Here is an 18092-nt window from a genome sequence, read left to right as displayed (position 1 = left end):
TTTAATTTTAGCTATAAATAAAAAAATTATATGTATATATTTAATTAAATATATAAAAAATAATTTGTGTTAATAAATAAAAAATAAAAGGTTAACATGTTTATTTAACTCATCTTTATTTAGGTCAAATAATTTTTTTATAATAAAAAAATGATTTATATATGTTATTTGTGTTTTTTTAACATTGAGTAAAAATTATAACTGTAAATTAAAAAAAAGATACTTATATATAATATAATATAATATAGTAAAAATTATATAGGTTAATAAAAATATATAAAATCTCAAATTAATTTTTATAATTATAAAAAAATAAAATAATATTATAATTATTATAATGAAACAATATTTTCTTAGGATGTGTGGTATGGTATGGTTTACTTTTTATTTTTCTGTAAGGCCATCACAAAAGGCAAGAAAAACTTGCTTTGGATGGTAGCTTACTGTGCATTTAATGAATTGTGCACTAAAGAAAAAGAGATCACACCTCATTACACTTTTATTTCAAATATCTTCTCTTCTAAGTTTTTATATAATAATTTTTTAAAAAAAATAATAAAAATAAAAAAATTATAAAAAATAAAGATAAAAACAAAAAAAATAGCATGAATAGACCAAGTGTAAGTGTAAAAAATTAAAAATAATATTTTTCCCAAAAAAAAGTGTAATGAAAGAAAAGACGAAAAAACCAAAAAAATATTCCAAAAAATAAAAAATAAGAAAAAAATGGTTGTAAAATGATAAAAATTCAAAGTATAAAAAGAAAAAATAAATTATAAGAAAAACTTATTTTCTAAATAAAATAAATTATAATTTTATCACCACCAGTAAAAACAATTAGCAGAATTTATAATTATACAATTTCTACGATAAAACAGCATTTCCTTTTAATACATGTATAATAATTACAACACATGATGAAGCTTGACAACCTCCTGGGAGGTGAGATTGAAGAAGAAGACAACTTCAGGAGAACTTACGCTTGCAATCAAGAACACTCGACTTGATAACAAAGCTGAGAAGCTTTTACAAGATTTACTTCCCTATTTAGTATTATATGTACATACAAGCATCCAATCAAGGTCTTAATTGACTGGAAAATCATGGCCACTAAATCATGAATGGAGCTGGAGAGAATGCTGGAATTACAGCCATAACCCGATTTCGCCTGGAAAATTCAAGAAAACAATCCACTTAATTATGAAAGGATGGCGTCAGAAATACACCTGCAATTACAAAGCTATTGCACAGATAATATTTTAAACCCAGTTTTTCATTTGGGGTTTTGATGAATAAAATTAAATCAATCCTATACTTAAAAACTATTGCACAAATAATATTTTAAACTCAGTTTTTCATTTTAAACCCAGTTCTTCATTGTCAATTGATCATCACCTTATATAAATCTATTTTCTAGCTGTTTATCTCACTGCCTATACTTAAAAACTGAGGTTTTTAATACATAATGGCCATCAATCCTCGACCCACCATGACAAATTGTATTTTTTTGTATTCCTTATCTTCATCTAAAACAATCATTATCGACGAAAAAGAAAAGAAAAGGGATCAGATATTATTGGTTGATCTGTTAGCCTTATCATTAGAAAAAGTTATTTAGAAAACCAATCAACGCAAGAAATGGCTCCACTTACAAATAAAGAAAAAGAATCAGCATTCACACATACATATACGGTATAAACGTATATACATGAATGTATACAGAAGGTATAGTATGATCAACTACATCGGTTTTGTACGTTCATTGCCCCTTGGTGCACAGCAACAAATCAAGTATAGATCCATTCAAGAATTATATTACTTCATACATACACAAAACTAAAATCACGGGTTAACTAATTCGTGAAATGATTTAGGAAATTAAGCAATGTCCGAAACAACGCGAAATTTAATAAGAGTACTTTTGGCCTTATCTAGTCTATTTGTGAAAACTGGGCAAAGTTTTTATGGTTATTTACGAGAATGTCCCCCGCGGATCTGATGGCTGCCCCGCCGTGTTTCTTGGGCGAGAGTGAGATTTGTTTTGTTATTGGATAACTTGATATACTATTCTTTCCATTCCATACGTTGTTGAGGGATTAAAGTAAGTAATGCTGCATTATTAGCAATTTAGATATGGTGTTATTCTTCTCTCTCTTTTTTTAACTATTTTTTTAGCCATCGGTTCATTGATTTAAAATTTAAGAAGATTTTTTTAAGAATGTGGTAATTTTTTTAATATTTTTAAAAAATATGTTTACCTAGATTTTTTTTTTGATAATTTTAATATACTGATGTTAAAAATAAAAAATTAAAAAAAAAATTAATTCATTACAAATTCAAATAAAATATATTTTTAAAAAACACTTTATTCTAAAACATCAAATGTGGTATGAACATATTGTCAATAAATTATATATAACTCAATTAATATTAATTTTTTTCTATCTTTTTAAAAGGTATTGATTTTAATTTTATATAATTTCATAATTATTCAACGTGGTTAATGAAATTTACCCTAATCTAATAATTATCCTCTCTTTTTTCCTATTGGAAAAGCTTAGTTTCATAATACCTCAATGTGGTTTTTACATCATTTGGTAAAACCAAATTACTACATAAATATTGCAGATAAAAGGTAACTTGTCATGCGTGGTTGCACAGATTTATTTTTCTAAACTATGCCTTGTATGTTATGAATTAGGTCGGTTCAAGTTTTTTTTTTTATCTAAAAAAGGATCTGGTTAAGAAATATGAATATTTTTTAAGAAAGAAAATTTATTTAAATAAAACATGTTAAAAAAGATGGTTATTAAATGTAAGATACATTATGTTGATGCATATAAACACATTAAGGTAAGATAGATTTTTTTTTAATTAATATGAGATATCTATAATAGTTTACACATTTCTTGACTAATCTTAAAATTAATGATTAAGTAAATTTTCAATAATCATTAATATTAACAACCACATGACTTGAACCTGAAACTATATAAAAATAAATTTTTTGATTTTAAACTCTTGAATCATCTACTACTATATAATTAAATAAAATAGATTTTAGTAATATTTAATCTTGTCAATACACCAGTGGAAGTTAACCATATCCTAAATAAAAGGTCATGAAAATAAAAATCATTACCATAGGAGTTCTTCATTGGCGATAAGGAAGGTTGTATTAAGAATGTCCTGTAAATATGATCACAATGCAAAAAGTAGAGACCTTTCAATAGAAAGAAAAGGAGTGAAAAAAAGTATAGGCGTTGATTTGATCATCATCTTTATAATCTTGAAAATAATGTATGGATGAGATGTCTAACCTAGAATCTACTTTTCAATGCTGTATCTTTACGTAATGGACCTGACCTGTTCGCGATTTTTAACGAAAAAATAACAAAATTACTTTTAATTGATATGAAAACAGCATTTCAGTATTTTAATTAAAAAAAAAGCAAATACCTAAATAGAAAAAAAATTCTATTACATATACTATTTTGTAATTAATTCTCATTATATGTGTTAATTTAATCTTTTTTTTTTTAGTATTTCATTTGATTTACTGTGTCCGATCTTTTTTTTTAATTTTATCTTTAATTATTAAATTTTATTAAATTTTTATATTAGATTTAATTCTTATTTTTTAATATTTTAATAATTAAAAATTTTATTTCATGATTTATTTATAATTTCCTTCTATGGATATTATTCACCTTAACGTTCAAAAACTATTGTTCATTATAAAAAAAAGGAATTTACTTGCTTTTCTTGTTATATCTCTAATTATAAATTACTTTAATTTTTTAACCCAATCTCTCTTTTTTATTTATTATTGAAAAATACTGTGAAAATAGATGACATGATTACAAAATTGCAAATAATGTTAGATGGTGTAGTTTTTGTTCTCCTCCTTTCCTTAACTGGTTGCAATGGTCATCGAGCAGATGGTCCAATCACCGCTGACTGTTTGATGAAGAATTGGTTAAATAGTAGGATCCTGAGGAAGTTTCTTAATTTTCTTGACTTTCCGAATTTAAATATTAAAATTAATACACGTAAAAATCTGTTAAACTTCTTTTATGACATCATGCTGATTTGAGGGTTAGAAGATAACTTTAGGACGAGGGAGTATTAGCTGATAAGATAGATACCCCCCACCAAAAAAAAACGTTAAATAAAAAATATGAAAAGCATACCCAATCGGCAAATAATATTGTCAAATCGTAAAGAGTGATTAGAAAAATTAAAAAATTGATTAGAGTTTTGAAAAAACAAACCAGTTTTGTTTGACTTGGATTTTATAAGCTTAAAAATAAAAAAATAGAATTGAATCAAATCTAAATCGAAAAAACAAAAAAAAACTTAGTTAAATAAAAAAAATCGAGTCAAATTAAAAAAACCTGAACCAAACTGGAAAAAAAACTTAGCTAAGTCAAATAACAGAGTTAAACCAAAAAACATAATCAAACTAATTTTTGTTCTAAAATAATCAAATTATCAGGTTGAGATGATTCTTTAATATGGTATTAAAGTCTTGATGACCAATCGGTCATGAGTTCAAATCTCACAATTTTTATTTACTTGATAAGCATTAAAAATAAGGTAAAATGAACCTATACAAGTTTCAAATCCAAAAGTCTTTTATTTGAATGAATATATTAAAAAATAATATAAATTATATATCCTGAAATCTCATTTAATACCTTAAATTATTAGGTTAAGATAATTTTTTTATATTTTTTTGTTAAGCAAATGCAATGACTAAGTGATTAGTCAACTTTGGTTTATCAAGGAATGCAATTAATAAAGATCAATGGACAATTAATCACCCTCCAATGAGTTTTTATTCAACTTTATATCTCAATAATTAAATCTATATCAACTTATTTATGTTATAGTATTTATAAAAAACTTATTTTTTATAAAAAAATAAGTTTTTTTATAAATTTAGAATCGTTTTAATACTTTAATTTTAAAAATAATTTTTTAAAAATAAAAAATATTATTTTAATACAATTCAATATAAAACTTCTTTTCAAAATAACCATAATTATGCTTAAACCATCCAAGAATTTTTTAGGTCCTCAGCCTCCTTTTCAATAATAATAATTAAAAAAAGCACTCACATCACCGTCAAATCTACCAAATTTCATAATGCTCGCCATGCACCTATGCTATATAGCTTCGTTGAATTGAAAAAAATTAAAGCTAAGAGCACAGTTATATATATTATTATTATTAGAAGGTCCACTCCTTCTTGAGTGAAACTTGAAGCCACCTGTCATAATGTAGCTCGCCTTCCATATGTAAACAAATCCCTCTCCTATATATATGAGTGAAACTTGGACCCATATAACCTAGGTTCGCATCAAACTATTAATTTATTCATTCAACAAAGCTATATATTCCGGTGAAGAACACGTCATTATACAAAAATTTAAGATTTGAATTTTTTTTACAATTTCATCGCTAAAATCATTAGCAAAAACATTCAAGTCATCCTATTATTTTTTTAAAAAATTTTATATATTCTGATTAGAATTCTGTTAATATATACTAATAAAATAATTCTTTTGATACCTACATACGGTTTTAGTGATAAATTTAAATTTGTTAATAAATATTAATGTAAATCACTGATATAACCTAGGTTAACAACAAGCTATTTTTTTTTTTTCCATTTAAGCAAGAAGTTGCTCGCTAAAAGAATAGGGATTAACAACAGTATTTCAGGGCATTATTGTATATAAAAACAGGTGGCAGCACAGAAAAGGATTTATCGATGGAGAAGGACAACGGGCAAAACCTTTGTTTGTGCCGCAAATAATATGACAAACACTTCTGTGATCGATGGAGGATCTTCTCCCTAACTTGCACTTGTTTTCAGTTTCTCTTTCACTCTGGAAATTTCTCTTTCGCTCTACACCCCATCTCTAGAAGAAAACAACCAATCAAGAAACTAGAAACCCTACAGAAAAAAATGACAGGACCACGTTGCCCTGTATTTGTGAAAATTAATGCTACAGCGATATGTCAAGAAACGAAGACGCATTTAGTTTTGTCATCATATTATACAGTTTTCCTCCAACCAATCTCGTCCAAGTCTCCAACTACAACTATATTTTGTTTGTTTTATAGGGATGATATTGATATATTGAGAAATCCTCTGTCAAGTTACTTTCGTTGCTAACCTAAATCTGCTGCGTTGCTTCGAGGAGAAGGCAGATTCTGCATGTCCATTGTCCAATGTCCAATTTGGAAAACAACGTTGCATTGCATTCATTCTAGGCCACCTGCAGTCTGCAATTAATGAAAGAATTAATCAGAAATCTCATGGTCCATTCGAACTGTTGTGGTGTTGCTAAGTGTTTGCATTCATATATCTTGTAATACCAGACAAAGATTGTGTGTTGTAAGGGTCCAATGTCGTGCACAAAATTGCAAGGGAAAGAGTCGTATAAAATTGGCAGGGTTGATAAAGAAAAAACCCTGACAGAAGAAGTTGATATGGTGACAAATAGGAGATGGACCTGCAAGATTTTTGTAGAAAGCAATTGCGAGCTACACAGCAAGCTGGTGGAAGAAAAAAAGAACTTGACGATTCTACTTATAATTGATTGTCCCTGATGAATTGTGCTCGTTTTGGTGGAAATGATGGATTCTCCAGTTATGTAAGTTAATCTAGAAATATCACATGATAATCAAATATATAGATAATCAAATATATAATAGTGATTGTTAAAGAATAATATAAATTATACGTTGGGATTTTATCTAAAAGTTTAAGTTATTGAGTTGAGATAGTTTTTTAACATAGTATCAGAGTCTTGATAACCAAACGGTCACGAATTTGAATATTACCATCTCTATTTATTTGATAAAATTAAACACAAGGTAAAGTAGACTTGTGCAAGTTTTAAGCCCAAATAGCTTTCATTTGAAGGGATGTATTAGAGAATAATATAAATCATATGTTGGAACCTTATCTAAAACCTTAAGTTTTTGAATTAAGATGAATCTTTGATAGTAATCACTGCTTTGATAATCTAGGATGATCATTTTTTAGGTATAAACTAGATAAATCTCACAAGTGTTGTGTAGATAGCACTACAAAAATCCAACTTATGCATAAAACTAAAAATTCTAAGCATGAGTTTAATGTCAATTAATTTTAAGCATAAAAATTAATTACATAGATTTAATTTAAATGATCGCTTAAAAACAGTAATGTTTGTAATCGAAAAGGATGGATTCATCAAAAGAAAGAAATTATAATAAATTAAGTATTAAATAAAATGTATAAAGAGAAATTGTTATCGAAGAAATATGAACAATAAAATTATATATAGTGAATATTTTATATTATAAAAGAATTCTCTTGACATTAAGTTTTATTAGCTTTGTTATAAAATTTTGTATTTAATTAAGAATAATTCTTGTGCAATTAATTTATCTAACCTTGATATTATCCATTGAAAAAAATCAGTTAATTACATATCTTAATTCTTAGGTGATAGCACTAAAATTAGGATAAATCCTAAAAGCTTTAGAAAATAAATATATTCAAAGCTTATCAAAAAGATTGAATGGAGGCTCGAAAGCAAGTCCCTTGGTATTAATAAATACTCTCTCTTTTATTCGATATGTCGTGTATTATATAGTTGATATATGGCATATCATTTTACCTATTAGTCTAGAAACCATATTTTTAAATTAAAGTTTGGTTAAATTTCTATATACTAATTTAACATACATATATCAGTTAGACACAAAATTATATTTTTAAACCAATTACACTAGAAATAATTTAATTATGAATTATGATTCATGTTGTTCAATAATATAAAAGATTATAAACTATTTTGAACACAGTTTTTAAACTCAATCTGGTCTAGGGCCCGAGTTCCAGGTTTTGATTTGATCACCGGGTTGCTCGAGTTAATTTTTTTAAAAATCAAAATGACATCGTTTTAGTTAAAAAATAAAAGTCAATAAGTTGCAACCGGGTCTCATCGAGTCAACCCATAGAGTTACCCCAGATTTTACCTTTCTCTATTTTTTTTAAACCCAACTCTATTCCAGCTCTGTATTGATTAGGTTCCAGGATGACTCGTCGGGCTAGTCAAATTTCAAAACTATGATTTTGAGTTGGTTTATGTTTTCGATGTAGATTAGGAATTATATTTATAAATTAAAATGAAATATATACATAGTAAAACAAAAAATGGGAGAAAGTTGAGTTGCATTATAAAATGTGAGTTTGTGGGATATATTTTACGAGCTTTATACTATATTTATTAAACTATTAAGTTGATTGGACAACCTATAAAATAAAACAATACAATAATATTTAATTAGGCATCCTTAGGGCAAGGAAAAATAGGCAGGCGGGCTAGGGACTAGTAAATTATCGTAATAGTAGCAGAACAAGTTCATAGAAATTCATAAAACATATCCAACTCGTCTGACAGGTGAGCACAAGGCCACGGTATATTAGCAAAACACTAAAATGAGTGGATAAAATATTCTTCCTCACCCTACTTAAACTAAGCTTATTACATTGTAGATTTTCATAGTATAATTGTTTTTTTGTCCCTAAACTTATATTTTACCTTACAGGAGAAATTGAAGGACAATTTAAGTTGATTTTGCCTGGATTTTAATTGGGTCACCGAGTTGCCCAAATCAATTTTGTTTTTAAATCAAAAGATATTATTTTAGTAAAAATAAAATAAAAATCAACGAGTTATAATTGGATCTTACCAAATTACCTCGAGTTTTATCTTTATTTTTTTAACACGGCTCAGTTCTAGTCTCAGGTTAACTAGATCTCAAGTTGATTCACTAAGCCGGGTTAGATTTTAAAATTATGATTTTGAGTGGGTTTGTGTTTTCTACTTAGAAATCATATTTATAAATTAAAATGAAATATATACATAGTAAAACAAAAAATGGGAGAAAGTTGAGTTGCATTATAAAATGTGAGTTTGTGGGATATATTTTACGAGCTTTATACTATATTTATTAAACTATTAAGTTGATTGGACAACCTATAAAATAAAAAAATACAACAATATTTAATTATGCATGTTAAGGGCAAGGAAAAATGGGCGGGCGGGCTAGAGTCTAGTAGAATTAATTCATCATTTTATAAATTATCATAATAATAACATAACAAGCTAATATAAATTCATAAAATACATTCAACTCGTCTGGCAGGCGAGTACAAGGCTACAACATATTAGCGAAACAGTAAAATGAGTGGAGAAAATATTCTTTCTCACGCTACTTAAACTAAAACTTGTTATATTGTAGATTTTCATGTTAATTTTTTTTCCTTTAAAATCTTATTTTACAAATTATAGGAGAATTTAAGTTGATTTGTTAGGAAAGAATAAAATTAAAAGATCAGGAATCAAAGTTAAAAAAAACAGAGAAGATATATAATTGATTTTTTCAAACATTTGGCAAAATATTTATTGCAGTCCTCATACCTTTTGAAATATAATTATTAGGTCCTTTTAATTTCTGAAATTTCAAAATTGTTAATTTTAGCCCAAAACCTTATTGTTTTTTATTTTTCACTTCTTAATTTAAGAGAAGAGAGAAAAAGATATTGGAATTCAATGTTAGAAAGAGGAAGAGGTAATCATCATTGACATCGATTCATTCTAGTCTAAAAAAATTAATTTCTAATATTTTTGATGAAATTTTGGTGAAATATCCATGGTAGTCCACATATTTTATGGATTAAAATTATTGGGCCCTTCTAACTTCTGAAATTTTAAAAAATATCATTTTTAGTCCAAAGCTTCATTTTCTTTATCTTTAAATTATTGGATTTTAGGGTTAGAGGAAGAAAATAATTGTTGACACTAATTCATTCTAGCATAAAAAATGCCAATTTCTAATACTTTTAGTGAAATGTTCACTGTAATCTTCATACTTTCTGAATTATAATTATTGAGTCCCTTTAATTTTTGAAACTTAAAAAAAAATCAATTTTAGTCTAAAACTTCATTTTCATTATTCTTTGGTTCTTGGTTTGACAGAAAAAAGAGAAGGTCATTGAATTACCAAACAAATGGTAAATTTTGGTGTCAAATTATGGTTTCATCTAATGATGGTAGTTTCACCTAGAAGTTTTCTCACATTTAAATTTTCAAAAAAATATCTGAGGTTAAAAAGATTTTTTTGGGTTCTAAGTTGATTTTAGGTTTTCCATAGCTAAATAGTTGTTTGGTAAACACAAAAATACAATTTATTTTTTATAAGGCTCACTACATATTACGTTTAAAACACAGGAAAAATAGAAGAAGCTCTTTGCTGCTTTTCTTCACTTATACTGTTCATTTTAATGAATATTTTTTAAAAAAAAAACCAGTGCATTGAATTTTAATTCACTCACACTGGTTACATAAATAATGTTTTTTCAAAAAATTAGTGTAGTGAATTGATTTCATTCGCACTATTCACATGAACGTGCACGGTTATTTTTTTTTTGTTTTTTTAAAACTAGTTTAAGGTGAATTAAATTTACTTCTACTGGAATCTCAATTTTATTCCTGATAATATTTTATCTAATTTTATTGCACACTCAAAAAATCATGAAAATTATAGTTTTTGTACATAATAGAATTTTAGATAGTTTAATGGAACAATAACAATTATTTTATATAAAATATTATTTATTTCATAATATAATAGCAGTAGTTAAATTTACAATATTTAAATTTAAAACCATTAATATTAATATATATATTCTTTACTTATTTTATAACTTCAATTTAAAAAATATTTTTAACCAAACACATTAAACTACTTTTTATTCAACTTCAATTTTAACCACAATTTATTTTAACTAAACATATATAAATACACAATTTTAACTAAACATATATAAATATCAAAACAATCTCAACTAAAAATACTTTTTATAAAATATCTTTTTTTAAATCACAATCACAAAAGCTACCATAATACCAAACACAATTGAGTTCCTTTAATTTTTGAAACTTTAAAAAAAATATCAATTTTAGTTTAAAACTTCATTTTTGTTATTCTTCAGTTCTTGATTTGAGATAGAAGAAAGAAAATAATTGAATTACCAATAAAATAGTGGATTTTGGTGTCAAATTATGGTTATATATAAATTTATTATGATGTTTGGGATGTTTTTTTAAGTATTTTAGTTAAGAATATATTGCAAATTGATTTACTTCCCTACTTATTATTATATGTACAATTCAACCCGATAACTTATGCTGTCAGGTGATATCTCAAGATATAATTTATATTATTGTTTAACATATCTTCTCAAGTGAAAATCATTTGAGTTTGAAACTTGCACATGTTCACATTACCTTGTACTTAATTTTTATCAAATAAATAGAGATGATGAGATTTAAATCCTTGACCACTTAATCATCAAAACTCTGATACTATGTTAAAGAATCAATTCAATCTAATAATTTAGATTATCAAATGAAATCCCAAAATATAATTTATATTATTCACTTGACACATACAAACATCCAATCAATGTCATAATTGAATGGAAAATCATGTCCCCTAAATCATGAATGGAGCTGGAGAGAATGCTGGAATTACAGCCATAACCCGATTTCGCCTGGAAAATTCAAGAAAACAATCCACTTAATTATGAAAGGATGGCGTCAGAAATACACCTGCAATTACAAAACTATCGCACAAATAATATTGTAAACCCAGTTTTTCATTTGGGGTTTTCATGAATAAAATTAAATCAGAAAATTCATGGTTCTTCATTGTCGATTGATCATCACCTTATATAAATCTATTTTCTAGCTGTTTATCTCACTGCCTATACTTAAAAACTGAGGTTTTAATACATAATGGCCATCAATCCTCGACCCACCATGACAAATTGTATTTTTTTGTATTCCTTATCTTCATCTAAAACAATCATTATCGACGAAAAAGAAAAGAAAAGGGATCAGATATTATTGGTTGATCTGTTAGCCTTATCATTAGAAAAAGTTATTTAGAAAACCAATCAACGCAAGAAATGGCTCCACTTACAAATAAAGAAAAAGAATCAGCATTCACACATACATATACGGTATAAACGTATATACAAGAATGTATACAGAAGGTATAGTATGATCAACTACATCGGTTTTGTACGTTCATTGCCCCTTGGTGCACAGCAACAAATCAAGTATAGATCCATTCAAGAATTATATTACTTCATACATACACAAAACTAAAATCACGGGTTAACTAATTCGTGAAATGATTTAGGAAATTAAGCAATGTCCGAAACAACGCGAAATTTAATATAACTAGTAGTTACCTGTAGTTTTCAACGTAATCAGAAAGGCTAGCAATATCACGGGACCCGCCGCCGCCACCGACACTACCTTTCCTTTTAACCAACCTTTCACCTGCCGTCTTCCCGACGACAACCGCCGCGTTATTCTCCGATATGGCACTCAACGTTGGCTTCCACTCTACCCCTGAATTATTATTCCCCACAGTCGAAGGCCCTCTCCCTCTCTTCTTCCTCCAATGATTCCTCCTTACCGCCACCAACGCATGTGTCTCCTCCTCCGACAGCCTCCCCACACTCTCAGGAACCTCCTTTGGTCCACCGCCTCCCCTTGAGACCCCAAAACAACCCACGAATTCTAGCAAAAACTTCATGTCATAATATACGAAAGAACTTTAACAAAATTATGTTAGTTAATTAGTTGTGTACAATGAAACCAGAAAAAAAAAAAAGAGAGGAGAAATCAAGAAGAAAGAGTCTTTCATGGGGATGGGCTGTGAAGTTTTTTGAGGTTTGGTGTTTTTTTTATATAGAGAAGAGAGATGGAGATCATGAGAGAGTACTTTTGGCCTTATCTAGTCTATTTGTAAAACTGGGCAAAGTTTTTATAATTATTTACGAGAATGTCCCATGCGGACCTGATATCTGCCCCCGCCGTGGTTCTTGGGCGAGAGTGAGATTTGTTTTGTTATTGGATAACTTGATAAGCTGTTCTTTCCATTCCATACGTTGTGGAGGGATTAAAGTAAGTAATACTGCATTATTAGTAATTTAGATATGGTGTTATTCTTTTAAAAAGAAAAACGATTTTTTTAGCCATCGGTTCATTGATTTAAAATTTACGAAGTTTTGTTTTTTTAAGAATGTGGTAATTTTTTTAATGTTTTCAAAAAATATGTTTGTCTAGATTTTTTTTAATATTTTCAATAATTTTAATACGCTGATGTGGAAAAAAAAAATTAAAAATTAATTCATTACATATTCAAATAAAATATATTTTTAAAAAATAGTTTATTCTAAAACATCAAACTAGCTATGAACATATTGTCAATAAATTATATATAACTCAATTAATATTATTTTTTTTATCTTATCTTTTTTTCTATTAGAATGATAAACACAATAACTATAACTGTTTACACTAGAAAGTTAGGAGTAATGGTTGCTTTATTCAATGATGTTTATGACTGTTAAATAACCTTACAATAACACAAAGTAAAAACCCATGATTGCAGGACCTTGAAATCGTGGTACACAACTAAATCAAGAATAACAAAAAATAAAATCTTCTCCCTCAGGTAACAAAGAGTTTATCTGCAATACTGAATAATAATTGTTAATTAATAAATAATGCTAACTTTATCATCCTCTCTTAGAGTGTGTTTTGTAGTTTAGTAGCGGTTGTTTTTCAAATAACTTTTCATGTCGAAATGCATACCAATGATTTTTTTTATTTTTTAAAAATTATTTTTAACATCAACATATCAAAACGATCCAAAACATACAAACCGTATTAAATTATAGCAAAAAAAAAAAATGAATTTTTTAGGAACGCAGGTTAAACAGCGTTCTCAAATAGCCTCTTAAATTACATGTTCTCAACATTCAATTTGTTCAGAATATTCACAAACACCCATTGATTCTCGTGTTTTTAAAAAAACTTCAATCTTCAATGGTTTGGTCATGATATCAGCAACTTGCTCATGAGTAGAACATTAAGTTAGCTCTATTACTCCATCTTTGACTAGATCACAAAGAAAATGAAAACAAATATCTATGTGCTTGCTACGACCATTGATTACTGGATTTTTTGAGAGTCTAATGGCTGATATGTTATCACAACACACCACTGTAGGTTCGGACAACACATGAGTTAGACTTTTCAGAATTTTTCTTAACCAAACAACTTGACAGGCACTTGATACTGCAACAATAAACTCATCTTCGGTGGTAGAGATAGTAACCACTTGTTATTTCTTTGAAGACCAAGACATTGCACTTGAATTTATTATAAAAATATAACCTGAAATACTCTTTTTATTATCTTCATCACCTGCATAATCACTATTTGTGTAACCATAAAACTCTGCATCTCCTCTCGTTCTATAAAACATCCCGAAACTAGTTGTCCCCTTTACATATCTTAGAATCTTTTTTGCTGCCATCAAATGAGACTCAATGAGATGCTCCATGTATCTATTAATTAGACTTACCACAAACATTAAATCAGGACGTGTGGCAATTAGATACATGAGGCTTCCCACCATTTGCTGAAGTCCCTTTTCTTGAAGTTGGCTGATGCTGAGCAAATTGTTCTTCAATTTTGGTATATAAAACACATATATGATCATATGAATAATGCCATTCACCTCCATTCGATGCCTTTTCCTTGTACAATAAGACTTGAGTCATTTCCCATCTTTACTGATTCTCTGAAGCTGCTATCAAAGTGATAAAATATGTCCCTCTGTCCACACATATGGTTGATGCATCCAGAATCAAGAAACCATATGTGTTCTGTTTCAGCTTGCTGGAAGTTAACATGAGCCATCAACAACATCTCTTCGCTTATTTCTGCATAGTTTGCCTTTTGATCCCTTGCTTTTTTTAAACACTCCCACTGAAAATGTCCTAGTTCACCACAGTTATAACATTTTGTGGTTGTTTTGTCAAACCTAAATTTGTCTTTTCCTCTTCCTCTTCCTTGTCCATGATAGGTCTTTCTACCCCATCTCTTCCTCTTTGTTGTGCCCCGTAAGTCATTTGCAATGCTTGTTCTTCAATGACAACATGGCGGCTAATCCTTTGTTCATGAACAAACAAGCTACTCTATAGCTCATTAATGAACAAAATATCTAGATCATTGGATTCTTCTATAGAACATATAACGTAGTCATATTTCAGAGTCATAGACCGTAATATCTTCTCAATGATCACCACGTCCTTCATGCACTCTTTATGAATTCTCATTTTATTAGCAATAATGAGAGTTCTTCTAAAATAATTGTTTACTGATTCTGCAGCCTTTATATGCAGTGTTTCGAATTCTTTGCGAAGAGCCTGCAATTGAGCACGTTTTACACGTGCAGTTCCTTGATATTTCTGTTTCAAGGAATCCCAGATGTCTTTAGCTGTGTCCTTCTTCAATATTGTTTCTAATATTGATCGATCAAGAGCTTGAAACAAATAATTTTTGCATTTCAGGTCTTTCAACTTCTGCTCATCAATCTGTTTTTGTTGTGCTTCACTGGGATCAACTCCTTTTACTGCTACAATGATCCCTATCTCCACCAAATTATAATACTCTTTGGAATTTAGAAAATTTTTCATCAGTATACTCCAGTGATCATAGTGTCCATCAAACCTTGGAATGGCAGGTTGTACAAAACTACTTTTGAGATGCCATTGTTTCTTTACGCTGATAATTGTGTTGAAAACCCAACAATGTTGATTGCCATGGTCTGTGCCTTTTGTCTGTGAAGTATGATATGAAGAAGGTTATGATAAAAGTTTTGTGGAGAGGCTCTGATACCAAATGATAAAACAAAAGAATTTGTCAAAAGCTTTACACAATAACTGTTTACACTAGAAAGTTAAGAGTAGTGCTTGCTTTATTCAATGATGCTTATGCCTGTTAAATAGCCTTACAATAACAGAAAGTAATAACCCATGATTGCAGGACCTATGATCGTGGTACACAACTAAATCAAGAATAACAGAAAATAAAATCTTCTCCCTCAAGTAACGGAGAGCTTATTTGCAATACTGAACAATAATTGTCAACTAACAAATAATGCTAACTTTGTCATGGAAAAGCTTAACTTCATAATACCTTAATGTGGTTTTTACATTATTTGGTAATGTGTCATGAGTGGTTGCAAAGATTATATTTTTCTAAACTATGGCTTGTATATTATGAATTACGTCAGTTCAAGTTTTTTTGTCTAATGAAAAAAGGGACCTAGTGAAGAAATACGAATATTTCCGAAGCAAGAAAATTTATTTGAATAAAACATGTTAAAAGAGATGGTTATTAAATAGATGATCCAATATGTTAATGTATATAAACACATTAAGATAAGATAAACTTTTTTTTTATTTATATAAGATGTTCAGATCATTTTACACGTCTCAACTAATCTTTACATGTTCTGAAATTAATGACCAATTAAGACTTCATAATCTCAATATTGCAACCTCATTGTTTGAATATGAGATAACAGAAAAAATATATTTCTAAATTTTAAATTTTTATTATTAAACCATCTATGGTTAGATAAAATAGATTTTATTGATATTTAATCCTGCCAACGCATTTTATAAAAGTTATAGTAATACTAAATATGATCACAATGCAAAAGAGAAATACACTAAATGTTGTGCAAGAAACTCATTAAAATTAAAAAATAAAAGTTGATATAATATGAATTTTTTAGATCCTTAACCTCCTTTTCAATAATAATAATTAAAAAAAACATTCACATCACCATCAAATCTAACAAATTTCATAATGCTAGCAATGAAACTATGTTATATAGCTTTATTGAATGAAAAAAATTAAAGCTAAGAGCACTGTTATATATATTATTATTATTAGAAGGTTCACTCCTTGAGTGAAACTTGAAGCCACCTGTCATAATGTAGCTCGCCTTCCATATGTAAATGACAAATCCCTCCCCTATATATATATGAGTGAAACTTGGACCCATATAACCTAGGTTCGCATCAAGCTATTAATTTATTCCGGTGAAGAAGATGTCATTATACAAAAATTTCAGTTTGAATTTTTTTTTATAATTTCATCAATAAAATCATTAGCAAAAACATTCATGTCATTGTATTATTTTTTTTCAAAATTTTATATATTCTGATTGAAATTTTATTGTTATATACAAATAGAATAATTCTTTTGATACCTACATACGGTTTTAGTGATAAATTTAAATTTGTTAATAAATATTAATGTAAATCACTGATATAACCTAGGTTAACAACAAGCTATTTTTTTTTTTTCCATTTAAGCAAGAAGTTGCTCGCTAAAAGAATAGGGATTAACAACAGTATTTCAGGGCATTATTGTATATAAAAACAGGTGGCAGCACAGAAAAGGATTTATCGATGGAGAAGGACAACGGGCAAAACCTTTGTTTGTGCCGCAAATAATATGACAAACACTTTCGTGATCGATGTAGTATCTTCTCCCTAACTGGCACTTGTTTTCAGTTTCCCTTTCACTCTGAAAATTCTCTTTCGCTAGACACCCCGTCTGTAGAAAACAACCAATCAAGAAACTAGAAACCCTACACAAAAAATAAATAAAATGACAGGACCACGTTGCCCTGTATTTGTGAAAATTAATGCTACAGCGATATGTCAAGAAACGAAGACGCATTTAGTTTTGTCATCATATTATACAGTTTTCCTCCAACCAATCTCGTCCAAGTCTCCAACTACAACTATATTTTGTTTGTTTTAAAGGGATGATATTGATATATTGAGAAATCCTCTGTCAAGTTACTTTCGATGCTAACCTAAATCTGCTGCGTTGCTTCGAGGAGAAGGCAGATTCTGCATGTCCATTGTCCAATTTGGAAAACAACGTTGCATTGCATTCATTCTAGGCCACCTGTAGTCTGCAATTAACGAAAGAATTAATCAGAAATCTCATGGTCCATTCGAACTGTTGTGGTGTTGCTAGGTGTTTGCATTCATATATCTTGTAATACCAGACAAAGATTGTGTGTTGTAAGGGTCCAATGTCGTGCACAAAATTGCAAGGGAAAGA

General features: G+C 28.3%; 1 protein-coding gene across 2 annotated transcripts; it reads right to left on the bottom strand.

Moving 5' to 3' along the window:
- Positions 1 to 829: 829 nt before the first annotated feature.
- Positions 830 to 12854, bottom strand: LOC105142362 (uncharacterized). Of its 2 annotated transcripts, none has more exons than XM_011049955.1 (3): positions 12332 to 12854; positions 11573 to 11626; positions 830 to 1114 (listed from the first exon to the last, which is right to left on the bottom strand). In XM_011049955.1, exons 1-3 carry the CDS (start codon positions 12679 to 12681, stop codon positions 1111 to 1113), a joined length of 408 nt encoding a protein of 135 aa, XP_011048257.1. In that variant the 5' UTR covers positions 12682 to 12854; the 3' UTR covers positions 830 to 1110. The 2 variants fall into 2 exon arrangements, with proteins under 2 accessions (XP_011048257.1, XP_011048255.1); XM_011049953.1 differs by having other exon boundaries at positions 830 to 1110; positions 11569 to 11626; positions 12332 to 12853.
- Positions 12855 to 18092: the final 5238 nt, after the last annotated feature.

This window comes from Populus euphratica, unplaced genomic scaffold (genome assembly GCF_000495115.2).
Source record: "Populus euphratica unplaced genomic scaffold, PopEup_1.0 scaffold143.1, whole genome shotgun sequence".
Taxonomy (NCBI): Eukaryota; Viridiplantae; Streptophyta; class Magnoliopsida; order Malpighiales; family Salicaceae; genus Populus; species Populus euphratica.
This window is presented reverse-complemented; position numbering and strand designations above follow the sequence as displayed.

Excerpts from the sequence above, each read along its gene's own strand:
- LOC105142362 (XM_011049955.1), bottom strand. The coding sequence starts at position 12,681 with ATGAAGTTTTTGCTAGAATTCGTGGGTTGTTTTGGGGTCTCAAGGGGA. Across the intron at positions 11,627-12,331 it reads GATTACGTTGAAAACTACAG|GCGAAATCGGGTTATGGCTG; the intron begins GTAACTACTAGT and ends TGAATTTTCCAG.